Source organism: Amblyomma americanum, chromosome 8 (assembly GCF_052857255.1).
Source record: "Amblyomma americanum isolate KBUSLIRL-KWMA chromosome 8, ASM5285725v1, whole genome shotgun sequence".
Taxonomy (NCBI): Eukaryota; Metazoa; Arthropoda; class Arachnida; order Ixodida; family Ixodidae; genus Amblyomma; species Amblyomma americanum.
In genome coordinates this window covers 21,606,242-21,624,829 of record NC_135504.1, presented here as the reverse complement: position 1 = coordinate 21,624,829, position 18,588 = coordinate 21,606,242, and the positions used below count along the sequence as shown (strand labels likewise).

The 18,588-nt window shown below is 51.2% G+C and overlaps 1 protein-coding gene across 1 annotated transcript; it reads left to right on the top strand.

The window, feature by feature from the left end:
- Positions 1 to 6,281: 6,281 nt before the first annotated feature.
- Positions 6,282 to 18,290, top strand: LOC144101075 (protein argonaute-4-like). The gene is made up of 6 exons (XM_077634082.1): positions 6,282 to 6,455; positions 10,340 to 10,578; positions 12,250 to 14,283; positions 15,011 to 15,238; positions 16,033 to 16,379; positions 18,164 to 18,290. The coding sequence occupies exons 1-5, from the start codon at positions 6,431 to 6,433 to the stop codon at positions 16,342 to 16,344; spliced, it is 2,838 nt and encodes a 945-aa protein (XP_077490208.1). The 5' UTR covers positions 6,282 to 6,430; the 3' UTR covers positions 16,345 to 16,379; positions 18,164 to 18,290.
- Positions 18,291 to 18,588: the final 298 nt, after the last annotated feature.

Here is an 18,588-nt window from a genome sequence, read left to right as displayed (position 1 = left end):
AACGCTCAATTTTCGCTAAAAGGTCAACGTTTAAATACTTATCCTGCTGTGTCGGTCGTCCAAGCTAACCGGAAGCGGCTGCTGGATGCGCATGTCCAGTTCCTGGACGGTGCGTATCAGCATCTTGATATAGTTGAAGTAGCTTTCCTTCTGTGCAAACCGGCTCAGATTGAGAACCCTTCAGCGGGTCTCGTGGTAGCTGCCTTGTAGAAACGCTGGCCCTGGAGTTCACAAGTGCCTACTTGCGGCTTCCTCATGACGTTACCAAACAATGGAGGGTCGAGCACTGTGTCCGCGAGCTGCGTCGGTTTGCTGTTGATCCTAATGCCGAAGTCTCGCAGCTACCCGCAGACTGAACGACTGTTTCAGCTAGTTGACGCAGTACTTTGTGCAAGCGCACAAAAAGCGAGAATAGGTTGGGAAGTGCAAACACTGCATCCACTTCATATCCTTGTTGTACTCGCCCGTAGGGAAATAGAAATTTAATCAGCTACATGGCAAGTGAAGCGGAGCTCAATTCATTCCTTATTGGACATACTGAGAATACCACTTGTCAGAAACGAAGCTTCAAATATGCATTGAAGGCAAGTAAAGCAGACCTCACTCATTCCTTATGTATTTTTTGAACTGTTATTACTAACCCTATTTTTCCCTCCTGCAACCAATTGGTCTGGTTTTGGGGGGGGGGGGGGGGAAGGAAAGGGCGCAGTATCTGTCTCATATATCGTTGGACACCTTAACCGCGCCGTAAGGGAAGGGATAAAGGAGGGAGTGAAAGAAGAAAGGAAGAGAGAAGTGCCGTAGTGGAGGGCTCCGGAATAATTTCGACCACCTGGGGATCTTTAACGTGCACTGACATCGAACAGCACACGCGCGCCTTAGCGTTTTTCCTCCATAAAAACGCAGCCGCCGCGGTCGGGTTCGAGCCCGGGAACTCCGGATCAGTAGTCGAGCGCCCTAACCACTGAGCCACCGCGGCGGGGCATCCTGAAACCATCCCAAATGGGATTAGCAGTATGTATAAATAAATAAAATAAATAAACCTGCTGAGAATATCGTTAGACACAAGGACCTCTCCCCACCCGCTGTCCCTTTCCCTGCTGCGGTGCTCTGACCGCGAGACCCAGCGGAAACTCGTCCGACTGGCTGATTGATCCGGAGTTCCCGGGTTCGAACCCGACCGCGTCGGCTGCGTTTTTATGGAGGAAAAACGCTAAGGCGCCCGTGTGCTGTGCGATGTCAGTGCACGTTAAAGATCCCCAGGTGGTCGAAATTATTCCGGAGCCCTCCACTACGGACCTATTTGTTCCTCTGTTCTTTCACTCCCTCCTTTATCCCTTCCCTTACGGCGCGGTTCAGGTGTCCAACGATATATGAGACAGATACTGCGCCATTTCCTTTCCACCAAAAACCAATTATTATTATTATTGGCTGATTAGGCCGCCGAGGAACAAGATATCCCGGCCAGCATCCAAGGCAGCGTTCCCCCTGACATCCTTGATCTGCGGCCGAGGGTGTTGGGGGGCGCACCTTCTCTTTGGAGAATAAAATTTTTTTCTCTACTCGGGGTTGAGCCAAAGACCCATTTCCCAACTCATCGTCATCATCATCCCCAGCCTAACTACGCCCACCCCTAAGGAAGCCGAGCACCATTCAGGGGAAGCTTGTACCCATCGTGTCACCGGTGAGTACTTGACGGCACAGGGGATCGAGCCCCACACCTTTTGCATGCAAGGCGAAGGCTCAAACCACATGGCCCCCGCTGCAGTCAATGCCCGAGGGTTCCTATTTCTGGAATACTGAGCACCACCGGTGATGTCATCCTGACACCCTTCTAAGAGTACAAAGGGCGCACATTATACTCCCACAGCTGTCAAAGCGTGGTGAAGAATCGGAAGAAAATTCTACTCTTCAGTGATTAGAAATGGAAAAGGACGACTTGCATGCGCTGGGCGAAGTAAATATGAAGGGTGTTTCGGAATCCGTACGGGTTTCTTGATCCATGCAACGCGGATAACACGTGTGGTTGAAATTGATGAAGCGAAATTGGTGTTACGCTTGTGAGAATGTGACGCATGGTTTGCCGGGAATATTCGATTATACAGTATTGTGCGTTTTTATCGCTGACACTTGCAAAAATTTCCCCGCCTGAACCGCTGGCTCGTTTGCGGTGAAACTGCACACAGAGCTTGCGTATTATGGTAACTTTTGTATCGTAGCAAGTTTGACAATGGTACTTACTTAGTTCAGGCGCGCATGATGCGAAAACGTAAGCGTCTACGAGAGATCGGCGAGCCAAAACCTGCAGACGACGCTTTTTCGCTGAGAACCGGCAGTGGCGCCATCTGTTTTCAGAGCGCGGGCCCTTTGAATAATAATAATAATAATAATAATTGGTTTTTGGTGGAATGGAAATGGCGCAGTATCTGTCTCATATATCGTTGGACACCTGAACCGCGCCGTAAGGGAAGGGATAAAGGAGGGAGTGAAAGAAGATAGGAACGAATAGGTCCGTAGTGGAGGGCTCCGGAATAATTTCGACCTCCTGGGGATCTTTAACGTGCACTGACATCGCACAGCACACTGGCGCCTTGGCGTTTTTCCTCCATAAAAACGCAGCCGCCGCGGTCGGGTTCGAACCCGGGAACTCCGGATCAGTAGTCGAGCGCCCTAACCACTGAGCCACCGCGGCGGGGCCCCTTTGAATATGCCGTTCGGCATTTGCGTCTGCTTCAACTGAAGCGCTTACAACATTTTCGGCTAATTGAGCGGAAAAATATCAAAACAACTGATTTAAAGAGGCTTTACCTTAATAAGATTATTGTTTGCAACGCTCGTCTCGGCCATCTAGTAACGTTGGTCTCGGCGGCCTTGTCGTACGCTTTCCACTGCCGAAAACAGATGGCGCCACAGCCGCCATTCAGCGAAAAAGCGTCGTCTGCGGGTTTTGGCTCGCCGATCTCTCGTAGACGCTTACGTTTTCGCATCATCCGCGCCTGAACTAAGTTAGTACCATTGTCAAACTTGCTACGATACAAAAGTTACCATAATACGCAAGCTCTGTGTGCAGTTTCACCGCAAACGAGCCAGCGGTTGAGGCGGGGAATTTTTTGAAAGTGTCAGCGATAAAAACGCACAACACTGTATTAGAGCCTTGCTAACGGACAACAGCAACCATCGAATTAGGAGAATTGAGGTCGAAGAAGCTATAGCGGTGCCCAACGAAGGCAACCCGCAGTGCTGAGTGCTGTCCCTTATCTTCAACGTGGCCTTGTCAAATGACTCTACCGCATTCAAGGTGGCGGTGGCAAAAACTTTTGTTTGGTGCACTGGGGTGGATTTCAGGGGAGAGTGGAGGGTTTCACCACTTATCATATTGTATACGCCCTACATCCCTGCACGGGGCGCCAACCGCGGTATTTTGGGGGGATTCGGCTGCTGAACCATAGGGCACTCCATGGTTCGATCACGGCCGCGTTTTGGTGAACGCGAAAAGCAGAAGGCAGGCCTGTGTGCTTTCACGTTCACGAACAACAGTGTTGTTGGCCTCACAGGTGGTCGGAACGATTCCGAAGCACTCCACTGCGGTTACTTTTTCTCTGTTCTTTTTCACTCCCACCCTCCTCCTTTCCCTCACGACGTGGTCAAGGTGTCAACCGATGAGTAAGACGGTTACTGCGCGCTTTCCTTTCCTGGTGGTAGTTGTTTATTTTAAAGGAGGAAAAGAGAAAAATATGAAGGAAAAGAATGTTGTGGCAAGTGCTAATATCTTAAGCACCGCAGCTGCAGCCTGTAGAGGTGAGAGGGAAAGTGAGGGGATAGCGAGGAGCAGTATAGGGGGGAGCGATAGTAATATTAGTAGTGGTTTATTAAAATAATAAAAAGGAAGGATAAGGTCTTTGCTAGCCCCGGCACCTGCCATCGATACTGAAGCATGCACCTGATCTGAGGCTGCGGAAATGCAGGATAGCAAGCAGAATGGAGAAATAAAATGAGGCGAGGGTACAGGAAGAGAGGTAATATATACAAACAATTGATACAATAAGAAATATGTACAGGTTGCGCGCGTGATCAGTTCATGATGAAGCACGAGACCTGCCGCGGTGGCTCACTGGTTAGGGCGCTCGGCTACTGATCCGGAGTTCCCGGGTTCGAACCCGACTGTGGCGGCTGCGTTTTTATGGAGGCAGAACGCTAAGGCGCCCGTGTGCTGTGCGATGTCGGTGCACGTTAAATATCCCCAGATAGTCGAAATTATTCCGGAGCCGTCCACTACGGCACCTCTTTCTTCCTTTCTTCTTTCACTCCCTCCTTTATTCCTTCTCTTACGGCACGGTTTAGGTGTCCAACGAAATGAGAGACAGATACTGCGCCATTTCCTTTCCCAAAAAACCAATTATTTATTTATTTATACTGCGCCAATTCCTTTCCTCAAAACCAATTGTTATTATTATTATTATTTAGCACGGGAGCGACGAAATTGAAAATTGGTTTTTGGGGGAAAGGAAATGGCGCAGTATCTGTCTCATATATCGTTGGACACCTGAACCGCGCCGTAAGGGAAGGGATAAAGGAGGGACTAAGAGAAGAAAGGAAGAGGTACCGTATTGAAGGGCTGCGGAATAATTTCGACCACCTGGAGATCTTTAACGTGCACTGACATCGCACAGCACACGGGCGCCTTCGCGTTTCGCCTCCATTGAAACGCGGCCGCCGTGGTTGGGTTCGAACCCGGGTACTCCGGATCAGTAGCCGAGCGCCCTAACCAGTGAGCCACCGCCGCGGGTCTGGAGCGATAGCAAATTTTCATTTTCATTATAAGTAGTGAGAGAGGGAGGAGAGAAAGCATCGCCACAGTGAAGGGCTCAAGATTACTCCTGCCTTGACAGGATCTTTAAAGTACGTTCAGTTTTCACAAACAAAACACTGGGGACGGACTAGAGGGGAGTCGACGACAAAGAGCTCCAGATCTCGCCGGTATTGTTTTTTTTTGTTCGCTCAGAACGACGTATTTTTTATGTCCAATAGAGGGAAGGTCAAAAATGCAATACTGACGGAGGAGAAAAGCAAAGGTGTCCGTGTGCTGTGCGATGTCAGTGCACGTTAAAGATCCCCAGGTGGTCGAAATTATTCCGGAGCCCTCCACTACGGCACCTCCTTCTTCCCTTCTTCTTTCAGTCCCCCTTTAACCCCCCACCTTACGACGCGGTTCAGGTGTATGGCGATATGTGAGACAGATACTGCGCCATTTCCTTTCCCCAAAAACCAATTTTCAATTCATAACAAGTCATCCGAATTAAAAGCGACGCGACATTTTTCGAGAGAAATAAATGGAACGTTCGATTGAGTAGAGGGTATGAAAGGATACACACAGGCCAGAGATATATACACTAGAAAAAATTGGCACTAGCGTCGCTCGGCTCCTCGCGCATGCGCAGTCACCTTGGCTTGAGGAGAGCGGCGTCTGCTCCGCGGTCAGCGCGCCGCGCTGGCAGCTGTGCAACTCTGACGTCACTCGGATACTCGCACAGCGAAACGGCGAGACTGCGGGAAATGTAGCTCTCGCTACAAAAGACATGAACGTGCACCAACTGAGTTATAATGACGTTTAGGCTTCCTGCACGCAGCCTTGTTTAATCTCTCCGTACTGGAATCCTAAACTCATCCCTTAGCTGGTGGACGTCCGTATTTTTTTTCTAATTCAACAGCGGACGCTCACGTATGCGCCTCCAATTCATTTGATTTGGCAGGCTTCCGAAAGTCGTAGTCATTGGTTGTCGCTTATCGCTTTTGCTACGAGAAGCGGCAATGTGCATTTCTATATCGGCGAACGAACCGACACGAACGAGCATTATTTTACGAGTTCGGATAGATGCTTGGTGGTGAGTCTTATTGTACGAGGCTTAGCGCCATGCGGCGCCGGAACATATTGCTGCTGTAATCGCTTCTTCGGTGTGCGTGAAAGTCGACGAACGCCGATTTTGCACATTACGCCGGATCCGCGTCATCGCGTCAAGCGAGAGGCTAAGATAGCACGCCTCGCCGAACGTGAAGCATTGATAGTATGGCGCTTTTGCTGCCAGCCGGTCCGAGCCACGGAGGAGGCCCGAGATCTTGCTCGATGACAGCGGCGCAGTAGAAATTAAGAAAAAAAAAAGAACTGCGCCATCGTCAAATCAGTACGACGTAGTGCAAGGCTGCGTAGATCGGTTTCTGTACGTGAGCGCCACCTGACGCGTTCGTTGATTGGGCCAGCGCTGATCGCATTCGTGGGACGAGATCCTGCGAGAGGCGGCGTAGAGCCGTAGTGCGCGAGTTGTTGCTGTTGCTCAGTTCTTCGCCACCACGGATAGCGCTCGCACGGCCCCACTTTGACCGGTCGTTCCGTAGTACCTGTGGCCGACCGTTGAACACCGCCCCTCGTCTGGATATGAGGAGCTCCCGAGGCCGTGGCGGTGAGCACACGCTGTTTTGTAATGGTTTATGTAATGCTTCAGTGCACTTACGAGTAAGGTATAAAATAACGGTGCGGTACGTCGCAGGAGACAAATTCAATTATACTGTAAGGTGAGTCGTGTTACGAAGCCAAGCCTTACCCGCAACGGTAGTGGACACGCTCGAGAATGTGATTTCTTTGGCTAGTGAAGTTTGGGCGAAAAAATTTGTCCGCTTCATTTCCTCCCCTTCATTTCCTTCCCTTCAAAAATGAAAAAGCTGCCGCCGCGGACCCACCTAAAGTTCGACCACATTTGGGCAAGCTGGAGGGTCTGAAAGTGGCTCTTATCACCTTTATTGCCGGTTTAATTACTGCGGTCTTCTGCTCGCAGTTTGGTGCACTCCGCATTTGTACCCGGTTTCCGTGCTGATAAGCACTTTAATACGATCCCCATGTGCTCAGCCTTGACGAGGTGGCGAAAATTGGTCGGGTAGAAATCTTGGTAAAAAAATAGCCCACATGTTCACGCTGTGCTACGTGAATCGCGTACCTGTGCTGCAGTGGGACGCTTCGGGGAACGGCACGGTCACCACCGGTTCGTATACCGCCATGAACGGCGCGTTTCGTCTGCAGCGTGTATACTCAACTTTTACATAGAAGCACGTGTGCGTGCGGTCGTGTCGCATCCGTGGCCGTTTTAACGCGTCCGAGTCCGCACGCTCCGGCCGTTGCAGCTGTCTACCCGGTATCGAACTCGCTAGTCGTCTTGGTTGTGGGCTGTTGGGAAAGTCAGGTTCTTAGGCTAGGTTGTCAGGCTAGACTATAGTGCGTTTGGTTATGGGTTGTTTGGTTGTGGGTTGTTTGGTTGTGGGTCGTTTGGTTGTGGGTCGTTTGGTTGTGGGTCGTTTGGTTGTGGGTCGTTTGGTTGTGGGTCGTTTGGTTGTGGGTCGTTTGGTTGTGGGTTGTTTGGTTGTGGGTTGTTTGGTTGTGGGTTGTTTGGTTGTGGGTTGTTTGGTTGTGGGTTGTTTGGTTGTGGGTTGTTTGGTTGTGGGTTGTTTGGTTGTGGGTTTTTAGGTTGTGGGTTGTTAGGCTTGGTTGCGTTAGGTTATGGGTTGTTAGGCTTGGTTGCGTTAGGTTATGGGTTGTTAGGCTTGGTTGCGTTAGGTTTGGTTGCGCTAGGTTTGGTTATGTAATGTTACGTTATGGTGTGTGTGTTTTTAACCGTCTATAGTGCCGCAGTACTGCCGCTGCGAAATTCCAGTGGCAACATCTTTCTTGTCAACCAAAAGCACACGCGCTACAGATATCAGCCGAGATGAGTGATCCTTCAGTCGTTATCGCTGATTTGGCGCGTTGGTATACAGCACCCATGTCTCCGCTGCCACGACCGTACGGCGCTCGAATCACCGCTGTTTCGATCGCTTCGAGGCGGAATCAAACGTGAGCGGGCAGAGAGTGACCCACAATTGAGTTGATGCTATGGTTAAGAGGGCGTTACATATTTGTGAAAAGCCTGAATCCTGTCCACAGCCGTCTTTCGGGAAGGCTATGCAAGTTTTTAACATGTGTTGTTCACGTGACGCACTATCATGAGCAAAATTCAGACCCCTGCCAGCGCGTGCCGATCCAGGCCAAACCAACGTTACTAACCTAGTCCAGTAACGTTACGTCGGTATTGGCACCAGGAATGCTTCGTCAGGCGGCGCTTGCGTGCAGTTTGGCAAACGTTACTGGACTAGGTTAGTAACGTTAGTTTGGCCTGGATCGGCACGCGCTGGCAGGGGTCTGAATTTTGCTCATGATAGTACTATCAGCTTTAAAACACGCTCGTCACCAACAAAGACGAGGAGAAATTATACAAAACGCCAGGTAAACTGGAGAGCGGCGTATTTTGAGGCGAGCTGTAAGATCCGTCTATCCTTTACAAAGTAAAAAAAATCGCATCTTTAGAGTTCTCGACATTCCAAAATAACTTTTTCGTTCACTTTGGTGTGAATTGCGGTAACCAAAGGGCTCCCTTTCGAATTTTACACCCACAGAGCCACCTTTAGTTTACTCTTTTGTGAATTGCGGTAACCAAAGCACTCCTTTTTGCATTTCACACCCACTGAGCCACTTTTCGTTCGCTCTTTTGTGAATTGCGGCAACCAAATCACTCCTTTTTGCATTTCACACCCACTGAGCCACTTTTCGTTCACTTTGTGAATTGCAGTAACCAAAGCGCTCCCTTTCACAGCCACGATGACATATTTTGACACCATACCTGCAAATAAATCACTACTTGCACCACGAGCTTTAAAATTTTACTGCCTGGTTATGGGGCCTTAGACATAAAAACAGAGCCAGAAAGGTGACCAAATACTTCGGCAATCACGTCGACCCGCCCGCCCAGAGTTTGTTTGCGCAAGCTCTCAAGCAGCGCGTCGCGGTCCGCCCTTAAGCCGCATTCTCACTGTCGGTCTCCTCTACGGCGCGGCGGCAATGGAGGCGAAAACCGCGGCATCAACGGAGGGGCGCGGTGTTCTAATCGAAAGAGGCGCCGGACACCGGCAACTTTGGGCGGGTGCTCGCTTCTACCAACTGACTCTACGTCAGTGTTTATTTCCTTTCCTGCGTGAAAAAAAGCGCATCTGCGGCGGGCTCCGAAGAACACCACGCGTACGGCGCTAAAACTGGTGGATACGAATATAGCAAGCTATTATTCTAGCGGTACAAAAATGCGCACTACACTCGAATTATTCTGGTCAGTCAGCGAAATCGAAGATATCTAGGGATGTAATGAACTTTGTTATCAATATAGGAATGGTTCTCAGGTATTTGCGAAATTGATCTTCATACAACAAATCAAGAATTAAGATTACAAGACAATTCAAATATTTCACTAGTATCGGCTACTGGAAGCAATGCACCCTTAAATGCTAGCAACGAGTGAACTGTTTCATCGCAGCTTTAATCACGGAAAACGTCAAAAAGTGGTCTGCTTGGCCTGTAGGTTGCGCCTTTCTGGTAATGTTTTACCTTTGAAATGTTTTTGGTTATTCTTTTCCTTACACCTACATCTTATATGTATACATACAGCAGGTGTCCAGATGTAACCACGTATTTAAAAAGGGCGGTCCGTCCTAGGTGTTTAAAACAAACTCAGTGCTGCTGATGGTCGCGTAGCATATTCTGCAGTACTTTTATTTCGTAGTGGATAGCAGGTTAATTAGTTGAAATTGATTCGGTAGCTATTTAAATATTGGCTTCGGCAAAAAGTTCATTTCAAATCTTGTAGGTCACCTTGAAAAACAGCCGGCTACAGTCTATTTAAGAAGGCACCACATGAGCAGCTTTCTTTAAAATCGAAAAGAAAACGCGAGGAATTAAAAATACTCGGCATGAATAGTGCTACTTGAGCGCACCAGATCAAAATTCTCTTATCGTCTATCCCGTGCTCAGTGCAAACATAAAACTCAGCTGGAACATCTTGCATGTTGTCAAATGAAATAAAACCGTCATCCGCTCTCTGTCCCCTGGCAGCGGGCGCTTTTCGGGGCGCAAGACATGTGCATCTCACGACGGGGAAAATTTTTTTTTTTTCGTTCCCGCGCACCCATGCACCGGCGCACCGCCGCCGATGTCACGACGCTCGCCAGCGCCATCTCTTGGTCGCAGCAAGCAAGCCGTGGGTCACGCGAGGCGGGCTCGCGCTGTGACTGGCACGTTTTTTGTGGGGCGGTGCTCCATCGTCGCCGCCGCTCGACGGTAACGTAGAGCAGGGCTATTGGCCGCCCGATTTGGGGGGGGGGGGGACCAGTCCAAAAACATCCCCCTCCGTCGGCTGCGGGCGCGACGGAGGCGACGGAGCAAGTGAAAAAACCGGCTGTGAGAATGTGGCCTTACTCTCACAACTCTTAACAGGTCCGACCCGTGCCGCGACGCCCTGCACGACGTCCACTAGCATCATCAGTATCTATGCTCCCGCCACTACCATCAGCGCCAGCAGCACCCGGACGGCGTCCACAGCTGTCACCGTGAACTGTAACCTGCCCGTGGCAGCTGTTCTACCGCCGTCGCCGCCCTACACTCCACCCATGGCGGCACAGCAGAGCCCCGAAGCCGGCTACAAGTCCTCGCCCAGCGACGAGCTCAAGATAAAGGTGAGTTCAGCTGACATTCGTGGCAAGTCTCATGGTAGTACTTGGAGTGTGCAGTGCTCTAGGAGCGGGAAAGGAAATCCAGTCAATAGCCAAGTTACAATGTACAGGTTAATGCGAAGGCAAGTTAACCGCTGGTCCTTAAAGGCAACGTAGTGGATTCCAAGAGAAGGCAAGCGTAGCAGGGGCGGCAGAAAGTTAGGTGAGTGGGTGAGATTAAGATGTTTGCGGGCATACGGTGGGCGCAGCTGGCAAGACAGGGCTAATTGCAGAGACATGGGAGAGGCATTTGCCCTGCAGTGGGCGCATCCAGGCTGATAATCGTGGGTAGTCCACTGTTAGGGTGAACACGTGAATGCCCGGCCGCGCGCATCTGAGAGCCAGGGACGGATTAGCGCATTGCTATTCCGCCACATGCATACAGCCTTCAAGAAAGGAATTGCTGAGTATCAACCTTTTACAGTGTCTCTCCGATGGTTGAAACACGCGCTGTCGCCTAATAGGCTGTCCCCGTTCCTTGTCCGCCGTATGACCATTTTCTTAAGCAGCATTCTTTTTCAAGCCCCTAATACTGCTCGGAGATTACCAAAAGCACGCACACGCATTAACTGCGCCTACCGACGAGCAATGCTATATATTAACGCAATAGCGCTAAAACCTCTGTGTAGCAGAAAATCCGGCGTCGCTGGTCGTGGGCAATAGAACCACAAAAAAATCCCCATAGAACGATTCTAGGTGGCAGGTGTGGTACCTAGGTCACGTGACCATGTGACGTCAGTACCTGCCCACAGAGAGAGGTGGCAGTGAAATCGATTGGTCGCGAGAGGTTCTTCCACAAGAGCAACCTGGGTCTCACAGGCCCCACCATTGGCTATTTTAAACAGGCAGCTGCTGGAACAGCGCCGCATCGCATAACCGCTCCACCACTGCGCTAGGGGTGGTATCGGGTTTCCCACCGGTTCTCTGAATGTAAAGTGGAGCACGACCAATTTCGCATATATGAACATTAAACCATGAACGCCATCGCTTTATACCAATACAGCGGAGTCCTTAAAGTGCCTCCTCCGGTATTTTAAATCATTTTCATTGCGGCATTACGGCTGTGCTGCTGCCTCATTTATCGCGGCGCCTTAGAATGCTATGGATCAGGAGGGTACCGAAAAACTCCAGGCGCTTTTGCAGGGCATCAGAAGCGGTCCATAACAGCTGTGTTTTTAGACAGTACAGCCGCCAATGCAACGCAGTGATGGCTTGTCGTTTGCTAGTCGCTGCAACGGATCCCAGTACTGACGTCATTGCTGCGGAAGCCAATTGTAGGCGGCAGCCGGAGCCGCTGGGTTTGCGGAGCTGCGGGCGCACATTTTTCGAGACTTTAATGTGTTTTCCTGTCATTTTCCTCGGTTCGTGCATGATATTCGCGTTCTACAGGGCAAAACAAAATGCATCAAATGGCAGTGTTACGTAAAATCTTTTCAAACACTTCGGAACACCTTTATAGAGATGGTATGGAGCACATGAGGTGCAGCCGGGCTTTTCCTAGAAATAGCTGAACAACTTGTGCGTTGCAGTCCAGAATGAAGGCCATTCTGCCAAAAATTAGTGGGGACAAACATTCGCGGCAATTCGCGCTTTCTGGTCCGTGCCTTATTCTCATTTCCACCTACTTCGGCGCAGGAGCTCATGCGAACCCTACCCTCTCACTTCCCACGGCGGCCCTCCGAGGGCCACTTGGGCCGGTCCATCCAACTTATTGCCAACCACTTCAGCATCGAGATACCGAATGGCAACGTCTACCACTACGATGTTGACATCTTCTCGGAAGCGGCCAAGGAGACAAAGCTCCCGGAGCAGAAAAGGTACCGATGCCTCAGCACAAAGATCAACAGGATAGTCATCGATCTCCTTGTAAAGAAGTACCGGCTGGACCTTGCCGGCTGCATCCCGGCTTTCGATGGCCGCAAGAACCTCTACACGCGCCGCCAGCTCAACTTCCGCGAGCGGACATTCACAGTCGACTTGGAGGAAGACAAGAGAATCCAAAAGTTCATCATCAAGATCCAATACGCGGCCACCGTGAACTTGGACACTCTACATGCCGTCTTCCAAAACCGCGTCACCATTGTACCCCAGGAAGTCCTCCAGGCCATCGACATCGTCTTGCGCCACAGCCCCTCGATCAAGTTGGCACCGATTGGCCGGTCTTTCTTCAAACCGCCGGGACCCAACGACCACAATGCCCTCGGAGGAGGCCGGGAGGTGTGGTTCGGCTACTACACTAGCGTCCGGCCCGCCCAGTGGAAACCCATGCTTAACGTCGACGTGTCGGCAACAGCATTCTACGAGTCGCTTCCACTGGTCACCTTCATGTGCAGGTTGTTCAGTGACAGCCGGCGTGAGATGACGCCCGCAGATTTCCGGGTCCTACGCGACAACCAGCATGTGCGACTCAACAAGGAGCTCAAGGGACTCCGCGTTACAGTGACTCACCTTCCGTACCCGCGCAAGTACAAAGTGGTCCGGATCACGAAGAAAGCTGCGAAGGACATCCGTTTTGAGTTGGAGGAAGGCCGAGAGACCTCCGTCGCCGACTACTTCCAGAGCCGGTACAAGCGCTTGTCCTACCCGCACTTCCCTTGCGTGCAAAGTGGCAGCCCGACGCATCCGGTCTACATTCCTCTGGAGGTGTGCGTGTTGGTCGCAGGCCAGCACTGTCGGAAGAAGCTCGACGAAAATCAGACTGCCGAGATGATCAAGCGCACGGCGAAGCCGCCAGCTAAGCGTTTCGAGGAGATTCGTACGTCTGTGCGCGACTTGGTCAGCAGCGCGGACGGGTACCTGCGAGAGTTCGGCATCAAGATCAACACCGAACCGGTTCAGCTCACGGGCAGAGTGCTCGACCCGCCATCTCTGGTTTTTGAGAACGCCGTGAGCAAGCCGCGCGAAGGGTCGTGGGACCTCCGAGGGCAGCGCTTCTACAAGGCGGCTACCATGGCCAGCTGGACGGTTCTCAATCTGAGCCGCTTTGCGCAGAAGGATAGCCTGGACATCTTCGTCAAGATGCTGATCCGCATCGGTTACGAACTGGGCATGCGCATAGGGCAGCCGCTTGCGATCAGCTCCGCCGACACAAACCGCAAGACCGTGCGGTCCATTCTCTCGGAGCAACAGCAGCAGCACAAAGGCTTGCAGATGGTTGTAATTGTGATCCCAAAAGCCACGAACTACGCTGAGATCAAGCAGGTGGCAGAGACTGAGCTCGCTCTTCGCACACAGTGCATCTTGGACAACAACGTGGTCAAAAAGTGCAGCGCAGCGCTCGTCCAGAACCTGTGCCAAAAGATAAACGCGAAGTTGGGCGGCACCAACAATAGTCTGCTCCCAAAGGAGAAGCCGACGCTGTTCCAGAAGCCCGTAATCATCATCGGAGCAGACGTGTCACATCCTTCGCCTGGAGACAAGATCAGGCCATCCATCGCCGCGTGCGTCGGAAGCATCGACTCCATCCCGTCCAAGTATCACTCCACCGTTCGAGTACAGATTGAAGACTCTGAGGCTAAGGCGCGCGTGGAGATCATCACAGACCTGAAGGACATGATAAAAGACATGCTAAAGGCTTTCTACCGGGCTACACGAAAGAAGCCCGAGCGGATAATCTTCTACAGAGACGGCGTGAGCGAAGGGCAGTTCTTGGAAGTTCGCAACCGTGAGGTAAGCGAGTTCATGTGTATTCTGTCGAAAGTGAAACAGAATGGGAAGCTCAATATCGTTTTTAAGTATAATCGGTCAATTCCAAGAGAAGGCAAATGTCGCAGATTGCGGATGATATTGGAAAGTTTGTGGGAATAAGCTGGCCGCGGCAGGCACAGGTAAGGGTTGATTGGAGATATATGAGAGGCCATTGTGCTGCAGTGGGCTTAGTCAGGATGATGATTATGGTATTAATGCGATGTAACTAGCTGTGTATGTATGCCGCAGTACCAAACAGACATCCGGAGCAAAGCACGTTTGGTTTTAGGACGTGCAGTTGTCAACCTTCAGTTCTTAAAGCAGGTCTTTTGCCTCGTCTTCAATCTTCATTTGAAAGAAACAACTTTACTGAAGATACCCCTGAATATTTGTTGCGGTTTATCATATCACTGTTTCGAGCATGTGCTTGACATTTTTTCCCCGAGTGCTGTAAACACCCACACAGAAGCTTGTGGTTGGAGTTTGTGCTTACCTCTGTCCCACATGAGGATTAATTAATAGCGGCATTGTTAAAAAGTAATCTCTTCGTCAATGTGATCCATCGACAGTTGCATCAGGTAAATTACGGCACATTTCCCGAAGTCCAAAGTGTTTGGTTCACATCCTGAACTACGTAGATATTGTGATTATTCGAATGGCCTTTCAGCCTTGACCGACATTTTTTTGTTTCGGCTTTCAAATCTCGCAGGTGAGCGCCATCCGGCTAGCGTGCAAGGAACTGTCTCCCAACGAGACCTACGAGCCAGCGCTGACGTTCATCGTGGTCCAGAAGCGACACCACACGAGGTTCATGCCCGCCAACGACCGCGACGGCGTGGGCAAGTGTCGCAACGTCCCACCAGGCACGACCGTAGACTCGGTGGTCACGCACCCGCTGGACTTCGACTTCTTCCTCTGCAGCCACTTCGGCATCCAGGTAGGCGTCCTCTTCTCCGCTACTGCTAGAGGTAAAAAACCTGTGTCGATATCTTACCGCACTCGAAACCCCTCGGAGGCTGTTTTCTCTGAAAACGGAGACTTTCCGAGCTAAATAATTAAAAGAAGCACGTATCGCTGCCACTAGCCGGTTTCCGAAGCAAATTGCGATGGTGTCAAAACGTATTTGTGCGCGGATGCGGGAGGATAGGCTACGCTGCCCTTCACTTCTAAAATGCTAAAATGACGTGACCAGTTCCGATCAGGTTGCGGGGAGAAGAAACGTTTTGTTTTTAAATCCGGCATTAAATGAGACTTCTGTATCCCGGCAAACAACAACAACGTAGCCACAGAGACACAGAATGTTTTCACAAAGAACACAAATTGCATGCAGTCGTGCTCGCCGCGAGTCATCGTACCTTTAATTAGTGGCTGGACGCTTTGTATACGCCTGAACACGCCCCTTCCGACGCAGTTCCCACGTAGCGCACGTGTAATTGTATGTGCGGAATTGTATGCGTGTGTTCTCTGTGTCCTTGTCTGCCAGCGCTGCTATTCCACGATGTCTGCTCGTTTGTAGGCCGCCAGAGCGCATGCGCAGATGCCGCCGACAGGACAGCTGCCGGCATGTGGCGCCATCTGCACGCGTGCATTGGCGGCTGCTTTCCGCGGCAGGCGCGGGATACCAGATTAACGTGTGCTCGGTTGGCACGCACAGGGACTCGTGCGCGTCCTTCAAAATTAGAGCGCGCAGCAAGCTAACCTCTACTAACGGCACGGTTCCTGCGACCGCAGGGCACCAGTCGGCCGGCCCACTACTACGTCGTGTGGGACGACTCCAACTTCACAGCGGACGAGCTGCAGAAGCTGAGCTTCTACCTCTGCCACACGTACGCCCGGTGTGCAAGAAGCGTGAGCATCCCGGCGCCCGTGTACTACGCGCACCTGGCCGCGTTCCGCGCGAAGGATCACATCGCCAGCAAGCTGGACGTGTCTAGCTCGTCCAGCGGGTCGTCTGGGGGCAGCGGGGACACCTTGTCCACCAGCCAGTACGTGGAGGCAGTCAAGGTGCTAGAGTCGATGCAGACGTCCATGTACTTCGTCTGAGGAGAATGCTCCCCTGCTGCTTTCTCATTGTCCCGGTGAGTCTGTAGACTGACCATGAACGTGGTGGTCCTGCGAAACGATGGAAATGTGAACATGTACAGGTCAAAGATATACGGGACAGAGTGCACGTCTTGTCAAGTCCCACTTAGTGTTGCGCTGTCGTGTTGCGGCTTTCATTCAGTGGGTTTAAGGGGATTTGCCGGAAGTGGAGTAGATCGGATCTATTTATTTAGGGCTTCACGTGAACCTGCTACCTAAGCAGCATCCGCTGTGGCTCAGTGGTTATGAAAGACTCGTCTCGATCCTGCAGCGCGGCGCTCGCATTTTGATGGAGGTGAAGTGCTGGAAGCCCGTGTACTGTGCGATGTTGAGTGCGCGTTAAAGAACCCCAGGTGGTAGAAATAATCCAGAGCCGTTTACTACAGCGTTGCCCCATAGCCTGAGTGGCTTTGGGATGTTAAGCCCCGTAAAACCTTATTGACTAAGCTGTTCCCTCTTCGAGTTGAAAAATTCCGTCTCGCCCTCCCACGTGCCACTCTTCCTGCTTAGTTTAGCCGAGTTTCAGTGGAGGCCAAAAAGGCGCCCGTGTGCCGTGCGTTGTCAGTGTACTGTCGTCACCATTATGAAAGGGGAGGCGCGAGCGTGTGGCAGACCCTACTTGTGGCGAATCGCAGCGGCCGCATCTAGCGGATGACCGCAGTGGTGGCCCAGTGGTCTGAGCACCCGCCTCGCATGCGGGAGGTGCGGGGTTCGATCCCCAGTGCCGCCGGGTACCCACTGGTGATACAATGGGTACAGCTTCCCCGTGGTCTGGTCCTCGGCTTATCTGCGATGAAATGCTTGGGAAATGGGTCGTTCACCCCGCCTTGAGTAGAAGAAAAATACCTTGTGCAATGGCGCTCTGGTCACAAATGCCCTTGCGCCATAAAAATCGATCAGCATCTAGTGGAGGTCGCTCGCGCAGTGCCCGAGATATTTGCTACTAGTCTCTCCGCTGATGGGTCGCCGACGTCTGTTGCTATTGCGACAAGCGGCACTTGCTTGAACACGGAAAATATAACCTCATACCATCTGAGAGCACTCTCGTACTTTTCGGCAAAATTTCAATGCTCCTCATCGCATTCCAGCTCCCAAAAAAAAACTGCACGGCGCTAATTTCCGCGTTTGCTGTCCGCGTGATTATTGCGGGACTGACAGTACTCCCAGATACGTTGCAGAAAGGAACAGGTATACAGAATAGTCTGGCCTTGTGTCGTCTTGAGGACAGCACTTCGTTCCAGAAACACAAGCGCCGCTGCATTCGTGATATCCGGTTTTAAAGTTGTCAGCGGATTTTTCGCGGATATGCCATCGCGCGAATCTGAGGCCATTTAGTTGCAGCTGACTGAGATTAATTAGCTCATGGTACGCAGTCGCTCTCTTCACTGTTTCCAGCATTCGAATGCATATTGGCGCTACATTTCAAGGGAGAAAATCTAGTTTATCCCGTTGTTTCGAAATCAATCGGTGCTTGTTCAATCACTTTCGGAGTGTTATAAAAAAAGCGGGATTTTTTTTTATTTAGCGCCTAGAAGATACGGCGCACGAATGTCTCCCTAGTTTCTACCTGCGCATGCCCATAGTTCGTACCTGCGCATGCCTAGTATGTTCCCTGTTTCCTGCCGTCTCGTTTCTACGTCAAGCCATGACAATATTTAAGCTGTTTGTCCGTCAATCTGTTCAATTTTTTTTTGTGATTAAGCATTCGTTCGTCGTCTATTACATACGACGGCCATTTAGAGGGGATGTATGCCAACCTCCGCATCTCTTGTTCTTCCAGGTTTCAAAGGCAAATACCTTTCTGGTTCGCTTTCCCGTGTGCGATCCCAAGAGGCTGGACGTCAAACGTCGTTTTCTTCTTTTTGTATGGGTTGCAAGAAGTGCTCTAATAAAAAGTTAGTTGTTGCACAAGGGCTTACCTTCCCCGGTGGCTGAGTGGTTAGGGCGCTCGGCTACTGATCCGGAGTTCCCGGGCTCGAACCCGACCACGGCGGCTGCGTTTTTACGGAGGCAAAACGCTAAGGCACCCGTGTGCTGTGCGATGTCAGTGCACGTTAAAGATCACTAGGTGGTCGAAATTATTCCGGAGCCCTGCACTATGCCATCTTTCTTCCTTTCTTCTTTCACTCCCCCCTTTATCCCTTCCCTTACCGCGCGGTCCAGGTGTCCGCCGATATGTGAGACACTGCGCCATTTCCTTTCCCT

Bases quoted from the DNA above. Each gene is read 5' to 3' on its own strand.
- LOC144101075 (XM_077634082.1), top strand. From the start codon at position 6,431: ATGAGGAGCTCCCGAGGCCGTGGCG. The intron at 14,284-15,010 runs GTAAGCGAGTTC...CAAATCTCGCAG, and splicing joins TGGAAGTTCGCAACCGTGAG to GTGAGCGCCATCCGGCTAGC. The intron at 15,239-16,032 runs GTAGGCGTCCTC...CTGCGACCGCAG, and splicing joins GCAGCCACTTCGGCATCCAG to GGCACCAGTCGGCCGGCCCA.